Source organism: Nannobrachium achirus, assembly GCF_963921795.1.
Source record: "Nannobrachium achirus genome assembly, chromosome: 20".
In the NCBI taxonomy this organism is placed as follows: Eukaryota; Metazoa; Chordata; class Actinopteri; order Myctophiformes; family Myctophidae; genus Nannobrachium; species Nannobrachium achirus.
The window spans coordinates 13,631,107-13,656,913 of NC_137827.1; the positions used below are offsets into that span (position 1 = coordinate 13,631,107).

General features: G+C 44.7%; 2 protein-coding genes across 2 annotated transcripts in view; both read right to left on the minus strand.

The window, feature by feature from the left end:
* Window positions 1-25,807, minus strand: part of ralgapa2 (Ral GTPase activating protein catalytic subunit alpha 2) — a gene marked incomplete at its 3' end in the record, with an annotated part of 559,582 nt that overhangs the window by 453,205 nt on the left and 80,570 nt on the right. The gene's annotated exons all lie outside the window — the stretch shown is intronic.
* On the minus strand, window positions 23,215-25,146 carry nkx2.4a (NK2 homeobox 4a; the record flags this gene model as incomplete). Its single annotated transcript, XM_080750009.1, has 2 exons — window positions 23,215-24,020; window positions 24,726-25,146. 2 exons carry the CDS (start codon window positions 25,144-25,146, stop codon window positions 23,215-23,217), a joined length of 1,227 nt encoding a protein of 408 aa, XP_080606135.1.

Here is a 25,807-nt window from a genome sequence, read left to right on the forward strand (position 1 = left end):
ACAGCCTCAAAGTAATCGAATTTGAACAGGAGCCCCAAGTCCACTAACAACATATGTATTAAGGAAGAGCAATGACATGTGTAGTCAGTATTTATCAGCAGTGTGTTTTCAGGAGCCAGGAGTGGAAAGGTGCGTGTGAGTGCAGTCAAGCAGGAAAATGCCATGTGAAAAGAAAGAATGTCCATAGAACGTTTTCTTTTTTGCAGCCAGCTCTGCACAGCAGCAGCACTGGCAGCAATAAATAACAATGAATAATCAATCATACATGTCTTACCTTATTTGAAGACTCCAAAACGTGGCGATGATTATGTCTGCAGTCCACTCATCCAGGAGGTTCCATAGCACCCCATCTCTATCATGGCCTCTTAACAGTGTCCTTGATCGAATATCACTTGTAAGACGATTCTGGCCGTCGTTTGACCTTTAGCAATGTCCAACAGTAGAGCATTAATGTGTTGCTGAGCCAAACAAACATTCTCACACATTCTGAATTCATGTCAGACAACTTTGTCCAACAGTTTTTTTTGTGCCTGCCATGTGGTTTTAATTTATTTTGTTTGTGCATCCTAATCATAGCTGAAGCGCTTGCAATGCACCTGGTCGTTCTTTGGGTAATCCTTGACCCAAACCAATCATTTCTTTCACCATCAGAGAGGAGAACCAACAACCTGGCTCCAAGAGGAACACAGGCTCTGTAGTGTGTTCAGTGTTGCCAGTGTTTCTGTCTGATGAGACCAGGTGTACACCACTTTGCTAATGACCCTCGGCCACGCCCCCTCCAGTACCTGCAAATAAAGGCAGACGGGGTCACGTGACTATTTTATTTTATTTTACACACGCACGCACGCACACACAGTCACACACACACACACACACACACACACACACACACACACACACACACACACACACACACACACACACACACACACACACACACACACACACACATCTGAAGCCTTAAGGGATTTATGATTTATACATTGTTGTAGGCTAAAAGAGTAAAATGTGAGAAGAAAATACAGAGAGATAAAAGATAAAAAATGCATATCAAAATGATTAAAACTTAAACTTAAATGTATGTTTAATGTATGTTCTCAGGAGGAGATTTGAACATCTTCTCTCCATATTTTAACTTTTTGTGTTTTTTTGTAAATGAATGCCCTACTACTTGATCAAACTGCAGCGTCACACCAAAGTATCAAAAGTAGCAGATCTACAAGCTTGCAATGCGTTTTGAGCTTGTAGATCTGCTACTTTTGCCAAAAACAGTTTTGGACATATGAGGTTTCCACCCGACAATGCAAGGTGGCAAAGTGCATAATAGCGAAAGAAAGCCACATTCTGCCTAGACACGGAAAAGACACACTGTGATTGGCTGGCGTCGCTTTGAGTGACAACCTCGCGATGCTCCTTGAGGCATTACATTTTGTATAACACGGTTCCTCTTGACAACACAACACAGGTTCTCTGTGAGGTTCAGGTCAGGCCAGTAACAGTTACTAGTAGTTTTGGCTCTGTGGGCAGGTGCCAAGTGCTTCTGACTAAAGGAAATCATCATCTCCAAAAAGCTTGTCAACCTATGAAAGCACAAAGTGCTCTAAAATCCAGTAAGGGCTGTGTCGACTCTGAACTTGATAAAACACAGTGCGGAGCAAAACCAGCATTGCATTGTATTGCTGCCTGGTATTCTAATATTTTGAGATATGGATTTTTTCTCCCAGATGTTGGAGCTATAACTGCTGTTCCCGGAGCACCACTCAAAAAGGCTTTTCAAAGAAGTGCTGCGGTGCTTAACTCCCTAAAGGCGTGGGTTGCACACTTACAAAGAAAAAAATCACACCTGTGTGAACTGAGCGGTGGTTCCCCCCCCCCCCCCCCGTGTGTGTGTGTGTGTGTGTGTGTGTGTGTGAAAAAAAATAAATCCAAGGCACTCCGTCTTTGATGAAAGAATATATGGATTTATTTTTTGAGCATGCCAACAAATATGACCAATGTGTATCGACCTACGCGTTGGTCATATCTGTTACCTTGCTCAAAAATGAATCCTTATATTTTTTCATCAAAGGCAACACATTTTTTTCTTTGTAAGTCTGCAACCCATGCTTTTAGGGAGTTAAGCAGCACTTCTAAGGTGCCGGCTACATGAAGCTGGATATTTCTGAATCTAGAAATTTTTTGGTGCTGTTGGGGCTTGCAGCCACACGAAGCTGGATATTTCGGCCGTGAAACTGGATATTTTTGAATCTGGATAAATAAGTGAGAGATTGAAAATTATCCGATTCACTGGGTCCGTGTAGACAGGGAACCCGGATATCTCTGAAGACTTTACTGTGTGTGTGCTTGTTAGACCTAGATATCTTTGTCGTGTGGACCTAGATATTTTTCTATGTGGATATCTGAAAAACCGGGCGGGATATATGAAATATCCAGCTCCGTGTAGCAATGTAAGAGTCCATTTGGTTCCATTAGCCTACACTCAGAGTTAAATTATTCACTGAGGATTTGACAGCGTACTGTATGTTGAAACATGACATGACACAGTCTTTTTATGTTTAAACCTTTCTTAAGCTGTGTATAGGTGACCACTGTTCTGAATTTATTCATTTATTATTGCCATATTTCAGGCTTTTTTCCCCTGTGGCCTCGTGGACCAAATACAGGTTTGCGGCCCACGTGAGGCCATGTGACCCCCATGCTTCCTGCAGGGGGACTGATCATAAGTCTGACCTCTCAATAGTCCGACCAGGTTAACAGTCACTGTTAGGGCAGTACATTTATGTAACTATACATCGGTTTGATCAATTATATTAAACAGTACAATGTTCACCAGGTTAGCACTCACCAGCATCGGCAGGTTAGCATTCACCAGCGTCGGCAGGTTAGCACTTCACCAGGTTAGCATTTCACCAGCGTTAGTTTTACTGAGGTTAGGGTTAGGGTTAAAGGAGTACTTCACCCTCAAAATGACTTTTTGTTCTACTGATTACTCACCCCATGGAGACTTAAGTTCAATAATACTTTTTGTTCGTTTGTATCGCATTCCTAATAACCCAATAATTTGAGGAGCCTCTTTGTAGGCCCATTGATTCCGGATGGAGACCCAAATGCATGTGGGTCTCCATCCGGAATCAATGGGGGTACATTCATTATAATCAAATTATGGTCTTAGGAATGCAACAAAAACTAAAAAAATATATAATTGAACTCAAGTCTCCATGAAGTCATCCAAAAGGTCATTTTGGGGGTGAACTACTCCTTTAAGGTTAGGTTTAGGTGGTCGGGTCGGAATAATGGGAGGTCGGAAAAATGGGAGGTCGGAACTATGACATGGCACCGGTGAAAGGTACAACGTGTTGTCCCCCAGTCAGAGGTTGGCACCAGGGGCGTCACAAGGGGTAGGAAAGTGGGACTGAGTTACCAGGGCCCAATTGGTGGAGGGGCCCTAGTAACTTTAGCTATTGAAAAATAGCAGATATACAAGCTCACAGCGCGGCACCGAGTGCCGCGCTGCGAGCTTGTAGATCTGCTATTTTTGAATCTTTGAATATATGTATTTTTTAAGTGAACATTTGTAACTAAAATTTTGCTTCTGGGGGGTCCCTGGAACTAAATATTTTGAGATGGGGGGGTCCTTCACATGAAAAAGTTTGAGCATCACTGACATGGAAACATAGGTTTCTTGGCAAACATTTTCACGATTTTCAAAAATAGCAGATCTACAAGCTCACAGCGCGGCACTCGGTGCCGCACTGTGAGCTTGTATATCTGCTATTTTTCAATATTCATTCATATTCATTCATTCGAGGAAATTCATGGGGGGCCCGCAGTGAATCCTTGTACCCAGGGCCCAGAATTTGGTGTGACGCCCCTGGTTGTCACCCAGTCAGAGGTTGGCACCCAGTCTGAAAGGTGAAAGGTACAACATGTTGTCACCCAGGCAGAGGTTGGCACCCAGTCTGAAAGGTGAAAGGTACAACATGTTGTCACCCAGTCAGAGGTTGGCACCCAGTCTGAAAGGTGAAAGGTACAACATGTTGTCACCCAGTCAGAGGTTGGCACCCAGTCTGAAAGGTGAAAGGTACAACATGTTGTCACCCAGTCAGAGGTTGGCACCCAGTCTGGAGGGTGAAAGGTACAACATGTTGTCCCCCAGTCAGAGGTTGGCACCCAGTCTGAAAGGTGAAAGGTACAACATGTTGTCACCCAGTCAGAGGTTGGCACCCAGTCTGAAAGGTGAAAGGTACAACATGTTGTCACCCAGTCAGAGGTTGGCACCCAGTCTGAAAGGTGAAAGGTACAACATGTTGTCACCCAGTCAGAGGTTGGCACCCAGTCTGAAAGGTGAAAGGTACAACATGTTGTCACCCAGTAGGAGGTTGGCACCCCGTCTGAAAGGTGAAAGGTACAACATGTTGTCACCCAGTCAGAGGTTGGCACCCAGTCTGAAAGGTGAAAGGTACAACATGTTGTCACCCAGTAGGAGGTTGGCACCCAGTCTGAAAGGTGAAAGGTACAACATGTTGTCACCCAGTCAGAGGTTGGCACCCAGTCTGAAAGGTGAAAGGTACAACATGTTGTCACCCAGTCAGAGGTTGGCACCCAGTCTGAAAGGTGAAAGGTACAACATGTTGTCACCCAGTCAGAGGTTGGCACCCAGTCTGAAAGGTGAAAGGTACAACATGTTGTCACCCAGTAGGAGGTTGGCACCCCGTCTGAAAGGTGAAAGGTACAACATGTTGTCACCCAGTCGGAGGTTGGCACCCAGTCTGAAAGGTGAAAGGTACAACATGTTGTCACCCAGTAGGAGGTTGGCACCCAGTCTGAAAGGTGAAAGGTACAACATGTTGTCACCCAGTCAGAGGTTGGCACCCAGTCTGAAAGGTGAAAGGTACAACATGTTGTCACCCAGTCAGAGGTTGGCACCCCGTCTGAAAGGTGAAAGGTACAACATGTTGTCACCCAGTCAGAGGTTGGCACCCAGTCTGAAAGGTGAAAGGTACAACATGTTGTCACCCAGTCAGAGGTTGGCACCCAGTCTGAAAGGTGAAAGGTACAACATGTTGTCACCCAGTCAGAGGTTGGCACCCAGTCTGAAAGGTGAAAGGTACAACATGTTGTCACCCAGTAGGAGGTTGGCACCCAGTCTGAAAGGTGAAAGGTACAACATGTTGTCACCCAGTCAGAGGTTGGCACCCAGTCTGAAAGGTGAAAGGTACAACATGTTGTCACCCAGTCAGAGGTTGGCACCCAGTCTGAAAGGTGAAAGGTACAACATGTTGTCACCCAGTCAGAGGTTGGCACCCGGTCTGAAAGGTGAAAGGTACAACATGTTGTCACCCAGTCAGAGGTTGGCACCCCGTCTGAAAGGTGAAAGGTACAACATGTTGTCACCCAGTCAGAGGTTGGCACCCAGTCTGAAAGGTGAAAGGTACAACATGTTGTCACCCAGTCAGAGGTTGGCACCCAGTCTGAAAGGTGAAAGGTACAACATGTTGTCACCCAGTCAGAGGTTGGCACCCAGTCTGAAAGGTGAAAGGTACAACATGTTGTCACCCAGTAGGAGGTTGGCACCCAGTCTGAAAGGTGAAAGGTACAACATGTTGTCACCCAGTCAGAGGTTGGCACCCAGTCTGAAAGGTGAAAGGTACAACATGTTGTCACCCAGTCAGAGGTTGGCACCCAGTCTGAAAGGTGAAAGGTACAACATGTTGTCACCCAGTCAGAGGTTGGCACCCAGTCTGAAAGGTGAAAGGTACAACATGTTGTCACCCAGTCAGAGGTTGGCACCCAGTCTGAAAGGTGAAAGGTACAACATGTTGTCACCCAGTCAGAGGTTGGCACCCAGTCTGAAAGGTGAAAGGTACAACATGTTGTCACCCAGTCAGAGGTTGGCACCCAGTCTGAAAGGTGAAAGGTACAACATGTTGTCACCCAGTCAGAGGTTGGCACCCAGTCTGAAAGGTGAAAGGTACAACATGTTGTCACCCAGTCAGAGGTTGGCACCCAGTCTGAAAGGTGAAAGGTACAACATGTTGTCACCCAGTCAGAGGTTGGCACCCAGTCTGAAAGGTGAAAGGTACAACATGTTGTCACCCAGTCAGAGGTTGGCACCCAGTCTGAAAGGTGAAAGGTACAACATGTTGTCACCCAGTCAGAGGTTGGCACCCAGTCTGAAAGGTGAAAGGTACAACATGTTGTCACCCAGTCAGAGGTTGGCACCCAGTCTGAAAGGTGAAAGGTACAACATGTTGTCACCCAGTCAGAGGTTGGCACCCAGTCTGAAAGGTGAAAGGTACAACATGTTGTCACCCAGTCAGAGGTTGGCACCCAGTCTGAAAGGTGAAAGGTACAACATGTTGTCACCCAGTCAGAGGTTGGCACCCAGTCTGAAAGGTGAAAGGTACAACATGTTGTCACCCAGTCAGAGGTTGGCACCCAGTCTGAAAGGTGAAAGGTACAACATGTTGTCACCCAGTAGGAGGTTGGCACCCAGTCTGAAAGGTGAAAGGTACAACATGTTGTCACCCAGTCAGAGGTTGGCACCCAGTCTGAAAGGTGAAAGGTACAACATGTTGTCACCCAGTCAGAGGTTGGCACCCAGTCTGAAAGGTGAAAGGTACAACATGTTGTCACCCAGTCAGAGGTTGGCACCCAGTCTGAAAGGTGAAAGGTACAACATGTTGTCACCCAGTCAGAGGTTGGCACCCAGTCTGAAAGGTGAAAGGTACAACATGTTGTCACCCAGTCAGAGGTTGGCACCCAGTCTGAAAGGTGAAAGGTACAACATGTTGTCACCCAGTCAGAGGTTGGCACCCAGTCTGAAAGGTGAAAGGTACAACATGTTGTCACCCAGTCAGAGGTTGGCACCCAGTCTGAAAGGTGAAAGGTACAACATGTTGTCACCCAGTCAGAGGTTGGCACCCAGTCTGAAAGGTGAAAGGTACAACATGTTGTCCCCCAGTCAGAGGTTGGCACCCAGTCTGAAAGGTGAAAGGTACAACATGTTGTCACCCAGTCAGAGGTTGGCACCCAGTCTGAAAGGTGAAAGGTACAACATGTTGTCACCCAGTCAGAGGTTGGCACCCAGTCTGAAAGGTGAAAGGTACAACATGTTGTCACCCAGTCAGAGGTTGGCACCCAGTCTGAAAGGTGAAAGGTACAACATGTTGTCACCCAGTCAGAGGTTGGCACCCAGTCTGGAGGGTGAAAGGTACAACATGTTGTCCCCCAGTCAGAGGTTGGCACCCAGTCTGAAAGGTGAAAGGTACAACATGTTGTCACCCAGTCAGAGGTTGGCACCCAGTCTGAAAGGTGAAAGGTACAACATGTTGTCACCCAGTCAGAGGTTGGCACCCAGTCTGAAAGGTGAAAGGTACAACATGTTGTCACCCAGTCAGAGGTTGGCACCCAGTCTGAAAGGTGAAAGGTACAACATGTTGTCACCCAGTCAGAGGTTGGCACCCAGTCTGAAAGGTGAAAGGTACAACATGTTGTCACCCAGTCAGAGGTTGGCACCCAGTCTGAAAGGTGAAAGGTACAACATGTTGTCACCCAGTCAGAGGTTGGCACCCAGTCTGGAGGGTGAAAGGTACAACATGTTGTCCCCCAGTCAGAGGTTGGCACCCAGTCTGAAAGGTGAAAGGTACAACATGTTGTCCCCCAGTCAGAGGTTGGCACCCGGTCTGGAGGGTGAAAGGTACAACATGTTGTCCCCCAGTCAGAGGTTGGCACCCGGTCTGGAGGGTGAAAGGTACAACATGTTGTCCCCCAGTCAGAGGTTGGCACCCAGTCTGGAGGGTGAAAGGTACAACATGTTGTCCCCCAGTCAGAGGTTGGCACCCGGTCTGAAAGGTGAAAGGTACAACATGTTGTCACCCAGTCAGAGGTTGGCACCCAGTCTGAAAGGTGAAAGGTACAACATGTTGTCACCCAGTCAGAGGTTGGCACCCAGTCTGAAAGGTGAAAGGTACAACATGTTGTCCCCCAGTCAGAGGTTGGCACCCGGTCTGAAAGGTGAAAGGTACAACATGTTGTCCCCCAGTCAGAGGTTGGCACCCAGTCTGAAAGGTGAAAGGTACAACATGTTGTCACCCAGTCAGAGGTTGGCACCCAGTCTGAAAGGTGAAAGGTACAACATGTTGTCACCCAGGCAGAGGTTGGCACCCAGTCTGAAAGGTGAAAGGTACAACATGTTGTCACCCAGTCAGAGGTTGGCACCCAGTCTGAAAGGTGAAAGGTACAACATGTTGTCACCCAGTCAGAGGTTGGCACCCAGTCTGAAAGGTGAAAGGTACAACATGTTGTCCCCCAGTCAGAGGTTGGCACCCAGTCTGAAAGGTGAAAGGTACAACATGTTGTCACCCAGTCAGAGGTTGGCACCCAGTCTGAAAGGTGAAAGGTACAACATGTTGTCACCCAGTCAGAGGTTGGCACCCAGTCTGAAAGGTGAAAGGTACAACATGTTGTCACCCAGTCAGAGGTTGGCACCCAGTCTGAAAGGTGAAAGGTACAACATGTTGTCACCCAGTCAGAGGTTGGCACCCAGTCTGGAGGGTGAAAGGTACAACATGTTGTCCCCCAGTCAGAGGTTGGCACCCAGTCTGAAAGGTGAAAGGTACAACATGTTGTCCCCCAGTCAGAGGTTGGCACCCGGTCTGGAGGGTGAAAGGTACAACATGTTGTCCCCCAGTCAGAGGTTGGCACCCAGTCTGGAGGGTGAAAGGTACAACATGTTGTCCCCCAGTCAGAGGTTGGCACCCGGTCTGAAAGGTGAAAGGTACAACATGTTGTCACCCAGTCAGAGGTTGGCACCCAGTCTGAAAGGTGAAAGGTACAACATGTTGTCCCCCAGTCAGAGGTTGGCACCCGGTCTGAAAGGTGAAAGGTACAACATGTTGTCCCCCAGTCAGAGGTTGGCACCCAGTCTGAAAGGTGAAAGGTACAACATGTTGTCACCCAGTCAGAGGTTGGCACCCAGTCTGAAAGGTGAAAGGTACAACATGTTGTCACCCAGGCAGAGGTTGGCACCCAGTCTGAAAGGTGAAAGGTACAACATGTTGTCACCCAGTCAGAGGTTGGCACCCAGTCTGAAAGGTGAAAGGTACAACATGTTGTCACCCAGTCAGAGGTTGGCACCCAGTCTGAAAGGTGAAAGGTACAACATGTTGTCACCCAGTCAGAGGTTGGCACCCGGTCTGAAAGGTGAAAGGTACAACATGTTGTCACCCAGTCAGAGGTTGGCACCCAGTCTGGGGCGTTGTGTTGTGTAAGGACAGCAACACAGACGAAGGGCATCGCGGTCAATCAAAGGCTACCTTTCCATTGGGGTCTTTGCTAGCGGTAAATCTGTGATTTGACTTTGATGTTCCAATTTGTGCCTGATGAATAATTGTCTGGTTTGCTGATAACTTGTGGGAGTCAAGTGCATTCTGGTGGCACTCAATGCAAATGGGGGGATATTTGGGTCCCTCAAATCACGACGGAAGCCCCTCCACGCCTGCCTCCCTGTTCCGTGAGTAAACTGGCCAATTAGCTGCGTTTTTGAAGAAGCCATTTCTGATTAGAGCAATCAGTAAACAGCAAGGCCCCCTCCGTGATTGTTCTCCTGATTAGATGAGTTGTCACTTGAGAAGTTGTTGGAGATTTTAATTTATGGCCTTATAGTGCAGAAAGGTATGGTAATTACGCCTAATCCATTCTCTGCAGCTCGGCACTTGTTTTAAAATTCAGCCATATACTGTCGATGCTGACCACCTCATTTTTCTAAGTAGTCTGTCCATCATTTAGACACAGGTGGAGCAGATTAGCATTGATTGCCTATCATTGGTGGAGGAGATGGAGAGGAGATGTTGACTGGAGAATGGCATAGCTGCACAGCACATTTGGCTCAGACACATGACATTTGTTGGGGACTGCCCCATGGTTCGAACTCCCGTTGGTCCGAACAGGTTAAAATTCACCAGGTTAGCATTCACCAGCGTCGGCAGGTTAGCTACTCACCAGGTTAGCATTCAACAGCATCGTCAGTTTAGCTACTCACCAGGTTATCATTCATTCATTCAGGTTAGGGTTAAGGTTAGGTTTAGGTGGTTGGACCAAAGGAAGTTCGAACCAAGGACATGTTACCCATTTGTTTGTCAGCTAGATTTCTCTCTTTTAAGTCATACAATCTTTCACAGCCATTCAAGGCTGTGATACAACTGTAAATGGTAAATGGTGCATTTATATAGCGCTTTTATCCAAAGCGCTTTACATAGATTGTGCATTACATTCACCCATTCACGCACACATTCATACACCGGTGGCGGAGGAAACCATGCAAGGCACCAACCTACTCACCGGGAGCAACTAGGGGTTCAGAGTCTTGCTCAAGGACTCTTTGACATTAACTCAGGGGGAGCCCGGATTTGAACTGGTAACCCTTCGGGAACCCTTCGTGCTCTAATAACGGTTTCTCTACCCCTGAGCTATGCCACCCCAACTGTACTAACTCACTGGTTCATGTAATCACAACATAATAGATTTTGGGTATAGGGTTAGCATCATTCACTCGGGATATTGTCATATAAATAATCGACACTATTTTCCATTTATCTTTAGAACCATATTCCTCACTCTCATCTTGGCACGACAAATATTTGGTTTTAGAACACTAGTAGCTATTTAAAGGGGTCCTTCCCTTTGCATGTGGACATAGGATTACACATAGCCTACTGTATATGGTTAGTTAAAAAAGGCTAGTTAAAAATCGAATTCCTTACAAATTAAAGAAATACGCAAATAAATTGCTTATAAATCCTAGGTGGTTTGTCAGTTTTAAGACACATCACACAACTGAAATGCACCAGCATGGCAGCGTGTGATGTTATTCTGGATCTGTGTTCCATATAGACTGCAGGTGTATTATTGACCACCGAAATGCTGCCTAATCAATACTGACCAACTGAGTAGATGGGGTTGAGGAGGTGGGGGGGTCAGCATTGATACAAAGACAGGATTAGGGCTGATTAGGGCAGTTTTAACATGTCCTGCTGATTAGGGGCCAGCGGATCTGACCACTAATTATCTGTGAAGTGTGGCCTGGTCGGACAGACAGACAAACAGAAGACAGGCAAACAGACAGGACAGCAGTGAAAGGACCACCCCCACAACCAGACCCACTCACTGCCACCACAAAAGGGGTTTTGGGGAAGGGAGAGGGGGGGGGGGTCTTTGATTGGACGTGCTGCATTGTGGTAAAAGAGTTCCATGTCTCTTATAGCGGCGCCACCACGGCCCCCCTGCGGGGTGGAGTCAACGTATCCTTTCTGTGCGTTCGTACGTCCAGCTGGTTGAAGCAGGCCAAATAAACACTTGAGGCAGATTCACCAGCCAATATGGCCGTCTGAGACACAGACTTTTGTCTCACGTGGGGTTGTGTTCTAATTGGTGTATCCCCCCAAGACACATCCTTTGTGTGATTGTTATTGGTATTGATGAGGTTGTAATGAACACAGATGATAGAGAGAGTGGCGAAAGAAGAATGGTTGCCTGCTAAAGCAGTGGTTTTTTTCAACCTTTTTCATATAAAGGTCCATTATTTATTCGGCATTTTGCCTTTCAGACCCCAAACTTTTAATATTATGTTATCGTTGGATAAGATGTTGTCCACAAATCCATCCATACTGTATTGATGTGGTACCATAGGAGAGATAACAGGCCACGGTTGACCAAAATAATAAAAACAATCTACATTCTCTAATTGTGTAGACTTCTTGTACATTAAGTAATGCAGATGTTTAATAATTTAACTCTTTGAGAGGGTAAAATGAAACCAAATGGAACCGTAAGGGCCCATTTGGTTTCATTTATCTACAAGCTCACAATGCCGTGAGCTTGTAGATCTGCTATTCTTGGCAAAGAGGTTTGGTATAAAGTGAAAAGAAAAGTAGACCAAGTAGTGACGGTTCAAGTCGTTTCAATGTCTAAAGATACACATTAAACCAACAACCTACAACAAGTCTAAGCTGTCTCAGAAATCTATGAAAATGTTTAATCTGCAACACAGTTTTATACAATACGTTGTGGGGGTCCCTGCTTTCTCTCTCTCTCAGCTAAGGGGTCCTTGGCCTGAAAACGTTGAAGACCCCTGCTATAGGGAGTGTGTGCATGTTGATGAACAAAATCATTCTGGCGAAACTCGCTGAGCTCCCGAACCCGTTTGTATGTTTCCACCCAGAATTGTGTGGGAATCAGCCAACGGACAAAAGCCAGGCTTTCGCGAGCGCAGACACACTGCCACCAAGGCCCAGAAACCCCTGACCACAGCAAACTTAAAGTGGGCCGAGAGAGAAAAGGGAACATGGGATTTGGAACGTAATCCTGTTTGTACTTAAGGTCACATGCTCTACACGGTTCAAATTGTCAGCTATACAGTCATGGAAGTTTATTTGGGGGACAACAGAAAGTCTTAATTGTAATTCCCCCTGGAGAGCCGGTCTGTGTCTCCCCGGTGAATGCTGGAGAGGAGACAGGTTGCCGCAAGATGATAATTGAAAAGAAAGTGGGTGGTCTTCCTTGGCTCTTTGCCCCCCTGGACCAGCTGCATTGAAACCCCTGAGTGTATTGGAGAGGGGAGATTATCGAATGTCATATTTGGAGAAATGATTAAATCTTCCTGGGCTTAATTTGACAGACGCCGGTATTGAGTGGTAGTGTTAGGGTTCTGTGGTCCTTTGTGAAGTGTTTCTGTGTTCGTGGTGTTTGCTGATGGATTTCGGACCCCATTAGACCATTAGCATTTGCTTTCGAGGGCTTGAGCGCGAAATGATCTTCCATTTGTTCTGTTTGGGACAGAAACAGAATAGTTTGACTCTTTTTGGTTTTTGCCACTGTGCCACATAATGTTACTGAACCGATTGGGAATATAGTTGATTTTTGATAATATCATTCTTTATCATTAACTACACAATTGACCGTACCGTTTATGTTTTCACCTTCTGGCCACATAAACAAAAATTCCTGAACCGATTTGGGATGGAATTAACAACATTCTCTATCATAATACACTATTGACAACATATTAAGCTCGAGATAGTTTTATCACAGATAAACTGTTGAGATCCAAAAGTCTCCAGAGACAGATCAAATAATTTGAACCCCTTAAACCCTATATAATTAGTTGACCGGGGTCCCCCAGGGCTCTATACTTGGTCTGCTCCTGCTTTCCTTGTACAACAAATCTCATCGTGGAAAATAGCAGATATACAAGTCACTATGCAATGTGTTGATCTGCCGTTTATGCTGATGACTGATGGAGACCTGATATCGTTTGAAGTTTGTAAAGATACCTAAAAGATGGTCATAAGAAAGGATCCCTTGTGAGAAAGCAAATTCTTGTTTTCTGGAGAATTTCGCAGCCATTCTAAATTATGTGCGTGTGTGTGTGTGTGTGTGTGCGCGTGCGCGTGTGTGTGTGATGCTATTCAAAAATACTCAATATTTTGTCATCTCATACACACATCTCATAGCACACACACACAGGGTTCATATCTATTGGCCTTCTTCAATGAACTGCTCTCCAACCCTGGACCTATTAACAAATAATCCTTCGACTTGCAGCTGGTCATTACCGTGGCAACGCTAGGCTGTAGCAGGCAAACCATCGACTGGTTCTAAACTAAAGAGGTATCATGACAGACCGACAAGGAAGAACTCACGAGTCACCATGCTATACTGTATGTGTAAATATGTAGATACTTCATGTTTTTATTTATCTCTCTCTCTTCCACCTTGCCCCCCTCCACCTCTGCTTTTTAATTTCACCCACTGTTTTACACCGGTTAACTTGTGATGATATGACTGTGAAGTTGAATTCTGATTCTGATTCTATTTCTCTTCTTCTTCTATTTCAAATGTCTACTTTTAAGCACACAAACAAACTGTAGTATCAAAATTCTCAGAGCATGTTCTGTTTCATTTTTAGTTAAACTTTGGTTTCATATTTTAGATTGTAATTAGAGAAAAGAAAAGATGAGAGTTCAAACGTTTTAATTTACTGCTTTCTATCGTTTTGGCGATTTTAACGATTTTGATTTCAGTGGGTGGGGGCATGCGTACAAGTGGCTAAATATGTATTTTTAGATACAATAAGCCAGTGATTTCTTTATTACTATTTATAGTAACACAACTAGTCTAGCCCCCATACAGTAAGTCACATCTGACCATGAAAGATTGTGGTGCATCTTGGGAATGGGCTTATTGTGTCTAAATATTTAGCCACTTTTACGCATGCCCCCAACCACTGAAATCAAAATCGCTAAGACGATAGAAAGCAGTAAATAAAAACATTTTAACACTCATCTTTTCTTTTCTCTATTACAATCTAAAATATGAACCCTTGTAAAAAAATAAAAAAGTTGTGTGGTAGAAATATTTATAGAGTAACAAATATGTGTATTATATACTTGTTTTCCTTCCATTCAATGTCATTGAATGGGTGGTCAACCAGCTACAGCTGTCAATCTTAACAGCTGAGTTCTCCCCCACGCTTGCTCTCTCACTCTGTCAGCAAATCTGTACTGTGTTTAACTATTTGTATGTTGTCTTTATCTGTAGTACACACTTGTTTAGAATAGCATCTCTGTCAGAATGGACTATAAGAGGTGTATGAGAATGGGGCAAAGGAGGCTTCTTCCCCACGGGGCCAAAGCTCTGGCCATGGAGGTCAGAGCTCTGTCTTTTGTGAATGTTTTTACTCCGTTCAACTTTTTGCCTGTTTGAATAAATCTGTGTCAATTCTTCAAATCCTTCATCCTTGTGAAACATTAATTAATTTCTATAACAGTTGTCCTTTAACCACTTGATTCCCATGGCTTCTGGGGAGAACATCTGCCATAATAGCCGATCTACAAGCTCACAATGTGTCGTGGTGTGAGCTTGGTTATTGGCTATATAAGAGATTTGGTGGAGACTGAAAAAAGTGGCCCAAGTACAAAGCCAGCTCATGCAGATCCAGTTTAGTAAGCCATGAGAGATGAGTGGTCAGCCTCATTCTTTCATAATGCCTGTGTGTATCCTTTCAGGGTTTGGACATTTGATTAAAACTTTCACTTAAAGTAACATAATATTAATTGGCAGATGACCCAAGTTGACTTACAGATCTGATGAATAAATGTGTTGCATTTGAGTAAGATGTTTGCACCAATTTTGGTTGCACAACAAAAGTTGTTTTAATGATTCCTATAATTGTCTATAGTGTCTAGTATCCTGGAGCAAACATTCAGTGAAATTAGCAGATCTACAAGGTCACAACGTTTCCCAACTCGCCGCATTGTGAGCTTGTAGATTGACTGCATGTGTTGAGGGATAAAAGGATCAGAGCTGACCAAGTACAGAGCCATGGGGATCCTCGTTCAACTAGGCATACCGATGGGTTCCATCACTGTGCCATCCAACATCCAAGACACTGAAGTGAATGTTTCATTTGATGAAAAATATATCACAACTTTGTCACAAAATAGCATTTCCTGTTTAGAAAAATGCATGTTAAATGTAATATTTTTCATGAAACAGTGGCCACCTCCCTATATGCGCAAGGCAGCCATCAATACGTTGCTATTCAAATGACATGACCATAGTTTGTGTTGTGTTGTGTGTGTGTGATTTGCATGAAGATATAAGCTGCCATCTCTGGATCTGATACAGTGCGGTTGCTTAAGTAAAAGTATCAACACTGCAATGTAGAAATACTCTGTTACAAGTAAAAGGCCTGTGTTCAAATGTTACTTGGGTAAAAAGTATTGGCATCAAAATATACTTAAAGTACCAAAGGTAAAAGTATGAAAATGTTTGAAAATAGACAGTCTACAAGCTCGTGTGAGCTTGTAGATACTTTCAAATAGCCTATGTATAAACAGGGCTGACGTGGTTAAAATAATTGATATCTGCAAAGTAACTAAACTTTTCAAATGATCTAACTGCCGTACCAGCAACATGGGGGCTGTAATACATTTTAGACTTGGCTATAAACACATTTTCCTTTGGGGGGGCAGGGGGGGAGGTAGGAGGAGGGGGGTTGCAGGGACTTAATGAGGCATAACTAATGGAGGTCCCACAATTATCAGCGCCATGCTGGAAGCGCAGCGTCGGGGACAGAGCCGCCATTGATTCTTGCTTCAAACCTCTTGAGTTCCTAATCAGCTTCTTTGGTTGTGCGCTTCGGCACTGACAAACCCATTGTGGGCCCGTGTCACCGGAGGTCAGTAGTTATTAGTGGGCGAACTGAAAACAGTTTCTCTAACTACTTATGGAGCAGCGAGCACTGAATGACATGCATCGCGGGGACCTGGAGGAGGAGGGATTACTGGGCTGTAGCAGCGAGTCCGGTCCCCGCACTGGAGAGAGAATGTGACATGGTTTTCTAATAAGGGATGCTGCCCCCCCCCCCCCACCCCCACCCCCACCCTAACCCACAGCTTCCCCATCCTCTCTCTCTCTTCTGTCCTCCTAGTCTAGTGGTAACATAGAATAGTCTTCAATAGGTTGCTTGGCTCCACATATTGCTGAAATGGTATTCATAGCAAGCAATGGAATTAGTCAGTTAAAGCCCTGGAATAGCATATGATTGCGTGTGCGTGTGTGCCCGTGCACGTGCGTGTGTGTGTGTGTGTGTGTGTGTGCGTGCGTGTGTGCGTGTGTGTGTGTGCGTGTGTGCGTGTGCGTGCGTGCGTGCGTGCGTGTGTGTGTGTGAGAGAGAGAGAGAGGGAGGGAGAATGTGTATGTGTATTCATGTTATCTTTAAACCAAGGCGATGGCAAAATGTGCTTTCATTTATTTAATTTCATGGAAATCTATTAGAGGGAGAATTGCTTTCACAGGCCTTCGACCTCCTTGAAATGTTTTTCATTCTGTAGGAAGGTGGGTTATTTTGCAGGGTATTTTTCCATCTGAAAATGACTGGAATTATGAAAACTTTTTCAGGGTAAAATCTCAGTTGAGCTGCATGAGATACCCTTATACAAACCAAACACCTTCAATAGCAAGAATTCTGTCAAACTGGAAATTGAAAGAAGATTTGTGCTCCTCGTCAGAATAGGAGGGCATTGATACAACCAATTAGAATCTCTCTCACGACTTGCCAACTCAAAGCTTCTTTTTTGCTCGGCAAATTAATATTTGGGGGGCGCCTCTGCGTGGTGAAAGCAGGAGCGCGAGAATAAAGTTTGTTAAAATGAGTCCTTGACAAGTTAAATTCAACAGGTGATCCGAGTTGACATTTCTTGGTATCTCTCAACGTTATCATTCAACTGCATGGGCACTTGCTGAGATCTGTATTGGTATAGGTTGAGTATCTGAGAAACATTACACCACTTTCTTTCTCCAAATACATACATTTATACATACATTTTGTGATATTTTGCCTTTTTATTTAATCAAATTAGGATATCATAGGCAGAGGTTTTGTTTCAACTCAATTTATCATGTAAAAGCTGTCATTCAAGATCATCCTACAGCAGTGCCATATGGGGCTTTTAAGCCGTGACATCATTTTGTAGTCAGACCTCCAAGCAGATTTATTGTCAATATCTGTCCCTCGCTATTTCAACAGATCCGAGACAAAAATAACGACTAAAGTATAATTCTACCACTTTCCTTTCAACAACAAAGAGAAGAAAAAAATTAGTAAATAGTAAAAAAAAGATTCGCTTTTTTGGGGGGCAAAAGTTCTCCTCTGCCTACAAAATGATGTCAGACTTAACAGCCCCATAGAGATTGAACTCTGGTTGATAAAGGCTATATCATCTCTGTCCGTTGGAAACCTCATATTATGTCCAAAACTGTATACCTTTCACAATTCAAATTGTATAAAGAATCAGCAAAAGTACCAGATCTACAAGCTCAAAACATGCTTCGCGTTGCATATGTTTCGAACTTGCAGATCTGCTACTTTTGATACTTTTGTGTCGACGCCATGATCAAGAAGGGCGTTGGTTCTCAAACTAGATTCCAGGGACTCTGTGGGTTCCTTTATGGGGGTCTAAATTTACCATGCAAGTCTGTAACTCTGACAGTATACAAATGGAACCAAATGGACCCGTCAGAGTTAAGGGGAGACCTTGAAATGTAAAAGTTTGAGAAACGCTGAAGTATAGGGCGTTAAATTCTAACACATAGTTAGAATTTGGAGATGAGAGGTTTCTGCACCACAGATATTCTGGTATTCCTGTGCATCCAGTGATGTTAAGCCCATGCAGCCAATTAGCACTCAGGAAGGTTGCCATGGTCAATTGAGGAACACATCAATGGGGACTTGAAAAGGTTTCTCTGGCGATCAGACCTTCTGACATATTAAGTACAAAAAAAATGGAGGGGAAAACGGGGGGTGGCGAAGGGGGGGTTGCAGAGAAAGAAGCAAGGCCCCTCGCCACATTCAAATGACTGCGGTACCCATCCACGTCCACGGCTTTGCAATTACCTGAGGAGAAAGGGAACTCTTTGCAGCGCTGAAATGGAACATTGTCCCGGTTTTATGCCTCGTATATACCTGCAGCACATCATGGCATTGGATGAGTGAAAGGAGAAAACATTGAGCTTGCCTTTTCTTTTTATCGGGGTGTGTGCGTGTGCGCGCGCGTGTGTGTGTGTGTGTGTGTGTGTGTGTGTGTGTATGTGTGTGCGCGCACGTGCGTACATGTGTGTGTGTGTGTGTACGCTCATCTGTGTGTGTCTGTGTGCTAGTGTGTATACTGTACATGTGCATATGCCCCTGGGAGTGTATGCATATGTGTGTGTTGCCTATCCCTACCTACGTCTATTTTTCACGAAGCAAAATATCTTGCTGTTTGTCCCACATTCCTGCTAAATCCATGATAAACTAGAAGCAGTGCTCTTCCGAGCACAGGTCTCCACCAGGCCACACAAATCGGCCTGTTATAGCGCCACCATGAGGCTGATTTAAAAAATGTGGGGCAGAGGTTCTGAATTAGCATCCAGGGAGTGTGTGTGCTCAGTTTGGCAGCGATCGGGCCAACGGCGCCGGAGATTAGCTGGTAACAACCAGGCCACACAAATCGGCCTGTTATAGCGCCACCATGAGGCCGATTTGAAAAATGTGGGGCAGAGGTTCTAGATTGGCATCCAGGGAGTGTGTGTGCTCAGTTTGGCAGCGATCGGGCCAACGGTGACTGAGATTAGCTGTTCACAAACTGCGAGGACGCACGGACGGACGGACGCACGGACGCACGGACGCACGGACGCACGGACGCACGGACGCACGGACGCACGGACGGACGGACGGACGGAGGGGAAAACATACTCTCCCTCAGCCTTCGGCTGGTGGAGACAATAAATAATAAGCATAAATCTGTGATAAACAATATATCAGTAACAAATAGCATCAACGTGGGAAAGTGGCTGCAGCATCCGCAGCATCCGGAGACACACAACTTGCAATACCACACAAAGATGAACACAGGCTCGCCAATTGCAGTGTACAGGGGTCACACACACACACACACACACACACACACACACACACACACACACACACACACACACACACACACACACACACACACACACACACACACACACACACACACACACACACACACACACACACACACACACACACACACACACACAGGCCGCCCGCCCGCCCCCACAAATGGAGGTGCACCTCAATAAATCTGGAGAAGCAACAGGCACAATGGCCCAATGATTACCCATGCTGCATAGTCTATTAGTGGTCCATGTATAACTACACCTATTGAACGGAGAAACGGGTTCACCTCCACTTTGATTTCATGTCGTCCATCATCAAAAGCCTGGCCGCCGGGCCGTCTCTATTCATTCACTCGTACTCCCCTCTCCTCTCATAACAAAACAGGGACAATCAGTGACATGCATCATCCTACACTGAGGAATGCGTCTGTCTCTCTCTCTCTTTTTAATACTCTTATATGGAAGCAGGGGTGTCGCACCACATTCTGGGCCCTGGGTACAAGGATTCACTGCAGGCCCCCCGCACAATTATTTTGTGCTTTAACTATTGAAAAATAGCAGATATACACGATCTGCTATTTTTGAAGAATCGTGAAAATTTGTGCAAGTCTTTGAATATTTCAAATCCTTCTAAGGTTTTTTGAAAACCCTATATGTTTCTATGTCAGTGGTGCTCAAACATTTTCATGTGAAGGACCCCCAAAATGATATGTATTTGGCCACATACCCCCATCTCAAAATATAGTTCCAGGGACCCCCCAGAAGCAAAATTTGAGGTACAAATGTTCGCTTAAAAAGTACACATATTCAAAGATTTGCAAACATTTTCACGACTTTTCAAAAATAGATCTACAAGCTCGAGTGCCGCGCTGTGAGCTTGTACATCTGCTATTTTTCAATAGTTAAAGCATTCAATAATAAAGGCCCCACCACCTTGGGCCCTAGTAACTCAGTCCCACTCCCCCCCCCCCCCCCCCCCCTTGTGACGCCCCTGTATGGAAGTCCCATTCTCTTCTCACACAGGGCTGCTGTCGAGACCAATTCCAAATGTCAGGTGTATATTGGCCTCCAGCGCGTCCTTTGAAGAGTGCGGGGTGATGATATGGCACACATATCCATACAGCTGGCAGGTTATGTGTGGAGGACCTGGAAATGAAGCCTCTCCAGGGCCTTCATTGAGACGAGGTGTGATATACAACCATGATCATCATCATCATCACCACCATCACCATCAGCAGTATAGAAGCATCACAGGTTATCATCGCGAAGGAGACTGGGAAGTCATTTTCAAACGTGTTTAAATGACACTAAGGAAATGGAATGGTATATCCCATTTCTAGTGTGTGTGGGTGTGGGGGGTGGGGGATACTCTCTGTTTATAAATGATTACCTTTAAACACTTTGAAGTTTGTTTTCTCAAATCACACATCTTCAAGAAATTGAGGTGTGTACGTGTGTGTGTGTGTGTGTGTGTGTGTGTGTGTGTGTGTGTGTGTGTGTGTGTGTGTGTGTGTGTGTGTGTGTGTGTGTGTGTGTGTGTGTGGCCATGTCTATGTGGTCTATAAATGAAGAATTACCATAGCTTTTATCTTTAGATAATGGATAACACTTTTGTTCAGTCCAAATCATTTGACAATATAGGCCTACTGTATATTTTGTTTTGGGTCATGAGAAACGGTAGATCATCTAAATGTAGGCTATACCATTACATGTTACATTGCTGATGTAAACAACCATTTTTCTATCAATTCCCATCTCCATATCATTGTTTAGCATAGACAATTGTGTGTCGGTTGAACTGTATTTTGGATCCTTTATACCTTAAGTAGGCTATGTTTAAAACAAATTGAAATTGAGAAAAAAAAAAAAAAAAAAAAAACAGTTGAAAAGTCTATTATTGTTTTATATGACTGTGGAATGATTCCAAATGTTGCAGTATTGCAAATAAAGAACATCATTATGCCATGTAATATTTAAATTTATAGGCAAGACATGATTATGGGATTGATACTGACTGTTGACAATTTTCGAGTTTTGTTATGTACACAAAGTTATAATAATAATAATAATTGATATAATTCATAATTGATATAATTCATTTATTTTTTTTGTAAATTGTTTATCTATTCTATAGCCTATCCATTTTAAACCTGATTCAGAACTGGGAGGCAGATTATAAATATAGGTTATTTAAACTCACTGGCAGGCAACACTTATTGATGGGCCTATACGCACAACAATATATAAGAATAATGATTAGGTTATTTCTGTTTAATATCTATCTATATCCTTTATCCATATTAGTAGGCCTATTATGGTATTATGTTTAAGCTCTTCCACCTATAGCCTACTTTGAAATTATTATATTAGACTAGATATAAGTGTAATTTAAAATAACATTTGGATAATCGTATTCATCCTGTAGTTTGTAAATGCTTGAATTCAAAATGAAATAGTACTGTTCTTCATTTTAAAACGCAGAATTAGATCAACGTTGAATAGATTAAGAAACTAGATATGCTATCAATTAATTAAAAAAATGAACTTGTTCGTTCTATTTACGTTTTTAAAAGTTGACGATACGACACGAGTCCAGTGGATTGTAAACCAGGCCTATTCAGCCACGTGTTTTACGCTCATTGTTTACACAGACATTCGGCCAACAACACTCAAATCTCTCGTGTGAATTATGCCAAAGCGTCCCTCATCGACCCTACCTTCCAAATCAATTTGTCCTAAATGAAAACATAATTGAAATCCACTCTAGACAAGACAGCGCGTTATAAATTAATTCCTCAAGAATAGCTCATGTACACTTCAAGTTATTTATTGTTATAACGTTCAGTTGGGTGTGTGTTGAAACATACATACAGCAGCCATCACGCATTTGTTCGTTTCTTTTTTTTTTTACTTACAAAAGAATAGAGAAAGCAATAATAAAGTGGACGTATACGTAATACGATTATTATACAGTTAAACGCATATCCTCCTTGTGTGTGTGTTAGCCCAAATATACAGTAAACCTACTTTATTTCAGTCTAAAATGAATACATTAGTTTACAATATTAATAGGATAAAATATCACGTTTACCCCCGCTGCCAAAGGAGTGGTGGCTTTAGTATTATATATAATAGAGGACCTTGAGGACTTCAAACCCTGATATACCACCAAACAAACACACCTCCATTAATTCTCCCTATAGGTACAACTCAAGTGGAACATTAACAGCATCCCATCATGTCTGGCGGCGTTTATAAACCACATTATTCTACATTTTAAAATCATCGTAAAGGAAGTCCCGTGATAAAACATTGATATTACAAAATTAAAAAGGTCCAGGGAACAAAAACAAAACACAACTGCTTTTTTTCAAGGGCAGCCATTTCGTGGAACGTTCAAAAATAGAGTCCCCCCCACCCCCCCTCTCTCTCTTCTCTCTCTGTCAGACATGTCAAGAAAACGTGGCCCTCGGCCCCGTGCGTCCGTGCGCGCCCTGCGCGCGCTGTGCGTCCCCACCTCGGGCCATGAATGATGCACGGAAGAAAGAAAAAAAAAAAAAAAAAAAAAAAGCCTCCATTTTCACACGGTTTCACGTTCATTGGGGCTCATTCATCCATCGCAGGTTTTGTTTTTATAAACATGAAAATCAAAAATATCTTAAAATCAAAGCCAGTCAGTCAGTCTTTGCTGCACTACCGCAGCAGCAGTATTACAGGGTCCTCCTGCTACTACCACGTCCTGCCATAGAGGAGGTTAGAGCTGACCATGGTGCTGGTGTAGTCCACCGCGGACGTGTCCATCTGGCCCATGTTGAGCTGGCCGTGCAGGGACACGGCGGAGACGGGGGGACTGGGCGACATGTCGTCGAGGTCCACTTGGGACTGGCCCAAAACCACCTGCTGGTTCTGATGCGGGTTGTTGTTGATGGCATTGCCAGAGGCCTGAGTCAGCACGCCGTGCTGACTCAGGCCTCTGGCGATGTCATCAACAACCCCGTTCTGTTGTTGTTGTTGCTGGACCTGTTGCTGTTGCTGGTTCGGCGTCGGCGTGTTGCTGGCGCCGTTCTGGCACGGCTTACCGTCCTTGACCAGAACCGGCACGGCCACGCGCCGCGGCGATTGGGACTGGGACTGTTGTTGTTGGCACATGTTGTTGCCGTTGCTGTCCTGTCCTTGCCCTCCTCCTCCTTGCTGCAGCTGCTGCGCCGCCTTGTCCTTGGCCTGCCGCTTCATCTTGTAGCGGTGGTTCTGGAACCAGATCTTCACCTGCGTGGGGGTCAGGTGGATCATGCTGGCCAGGTGCTCGCGCTCGGGCGCCGACAGGTACTTCTGCTGCTTGAAGCGGCGCTCCAGCTCGTAGACCTGCGCCTGCGAGAAGAGCACGCGGCGCTTCCTCCGCGGCGCGGACGCGTGGTGGTGCAGCGCCGACACCGGTCCCATTCCGGCCTTCCCGGAGCCGTCCACCGCTCCCCCCATGGAGAGGCCTCCCATGCCGCCCATGTTCATACCTGTGGAAGGTCCCATGAATCTAGAAACTTAAGAATATAATGTACATACACGTGTTTGTTCAATGATCCAAGAGATTGGTTTTGGTTTGTTTTTCGTTTGCCTGAAGGCATGGTATTACATTTATTACTATTACTATTATTTTATTATTATTGTTACATATTTGCCTAATAAAAAGTATAGGCAGGTATATAACATATTGACCACTAGCCTACTGTAGGCCTATTACTACAACAGCAACAATAATGACATAATAATAATAATAATAACAATGAATAATAATGTCCTATTAGGCTAGAATTATAAATATAATCTAACTTGAAAGATGCTACAACTTTATTAACAGTATTTTTGAATAAACATAACATAATAATAATAATAACAATGAATAATAATGTCCTATTAGGCTAGACTTATAAATATAATCTAACTTGAAAGATGCTACAACTTTATTTAGAGTATTTTTGAATAAACGGAATTGTTTGTGAACAGTATACTGTTTAGCCCACAACTTACAAAACGCATGTGCCTGCACGTTGACATTTTAATATCTCGTTTTGCAACATTAAAAACGAGACATGTAGTAGGCCCAAGTGATAATAATACTTGTCATTTTTATTTATTCATTTTATATTTCATTTACATTTCAAATCCCTCATTTGACAAATTTTCTCTATAGGCTATATAAATAAATAAACAAATGTCCATGACCATAGAAATGAACGAGCTCTTACTTGTGGAGTATCTGGGATCGGGGTTGGCGCTGTACCAGCCCGTGGCCGCCGCGCTGCTCCTCATGCTCTCCTGGTAGGAGGGCAGGTCGCCCATGTTGCCGATGCCCCCGTTGCAGTAGCCCCCCATGGCGCCCGCGTGATGCGAGAACTGCGAGATGCCGGCGTGCGGCATGTGGTAGGCGGCGGCGGCCACGGCGGCGGCGTTGTGGCCCATGGCGGCCGCGGCGTGAGACTGCTGCATGCCGCCGCCGCCCGCCTGGTGGCCCACCTGAGGCTGCCGGTAGGCTCCCAGTGGAGAGGACAGGTTCCCCGCTGCGCCGGCGTCCATCACGCCGCCGCTGAACTTCTTGTAGGTCTCCTCGATTGGACTCAAAATATCACTCACTGAGAAAGGCGTTGTATGCTTTGGGCTCAACGACATGGTTCAGAAAGCAACCAGGTAGATGGATGTTTTTTTTCCTCCTCTCCTCTCCCTTCTCTCCTTTTCTTTTTTTTTTCTTCTCCTCTCCTCTTCCCCCCCGCCAGAGCCCAGCAGATCAAACCGTGGTTGTGTTGGATCAGCTCTGTGGGCTCCTTGTGGATGGGATGGAAAAACTACGTAAGAGCGCTTGTGGCGCCGCTGAGATCCTATTGATCGCCTTGGAGAAGGAGGCGAGCCCAGGGCGCTCTTTAGCGCCCGGTTTATTGTAGGTTTACGACAAACACTGGGGGCGGAGCGATACGTCCGAAACGAACGAGCAAAACAATAGTCATTGACGGTTTTTTTTTGTTGGGGGGGGGGGGGGGGGGGGTAATAATAATTAGTTTTTATAGCCCACTCGATCGCACAGAACAGGTTGCTATATATGGTTATAGCCTAAATTGTTTCTCGGGATGGTTGTTTACATCAGTGGTTCTCAAACGTTTTGAATTCTGAAGGTCTCCCCTTCACTTTGACAGTGTACAAATGTACCCGTCAGGGTCCATTTGGTTCCATGTGATACAGATACACTGTCAAAGTTTCAGACTTGTAAGAGTCAAGTTAGACCCCCATAAAGGAACCTGAGAGTCCCTGAAATCCACTTTGAGAACTGGTTTACATC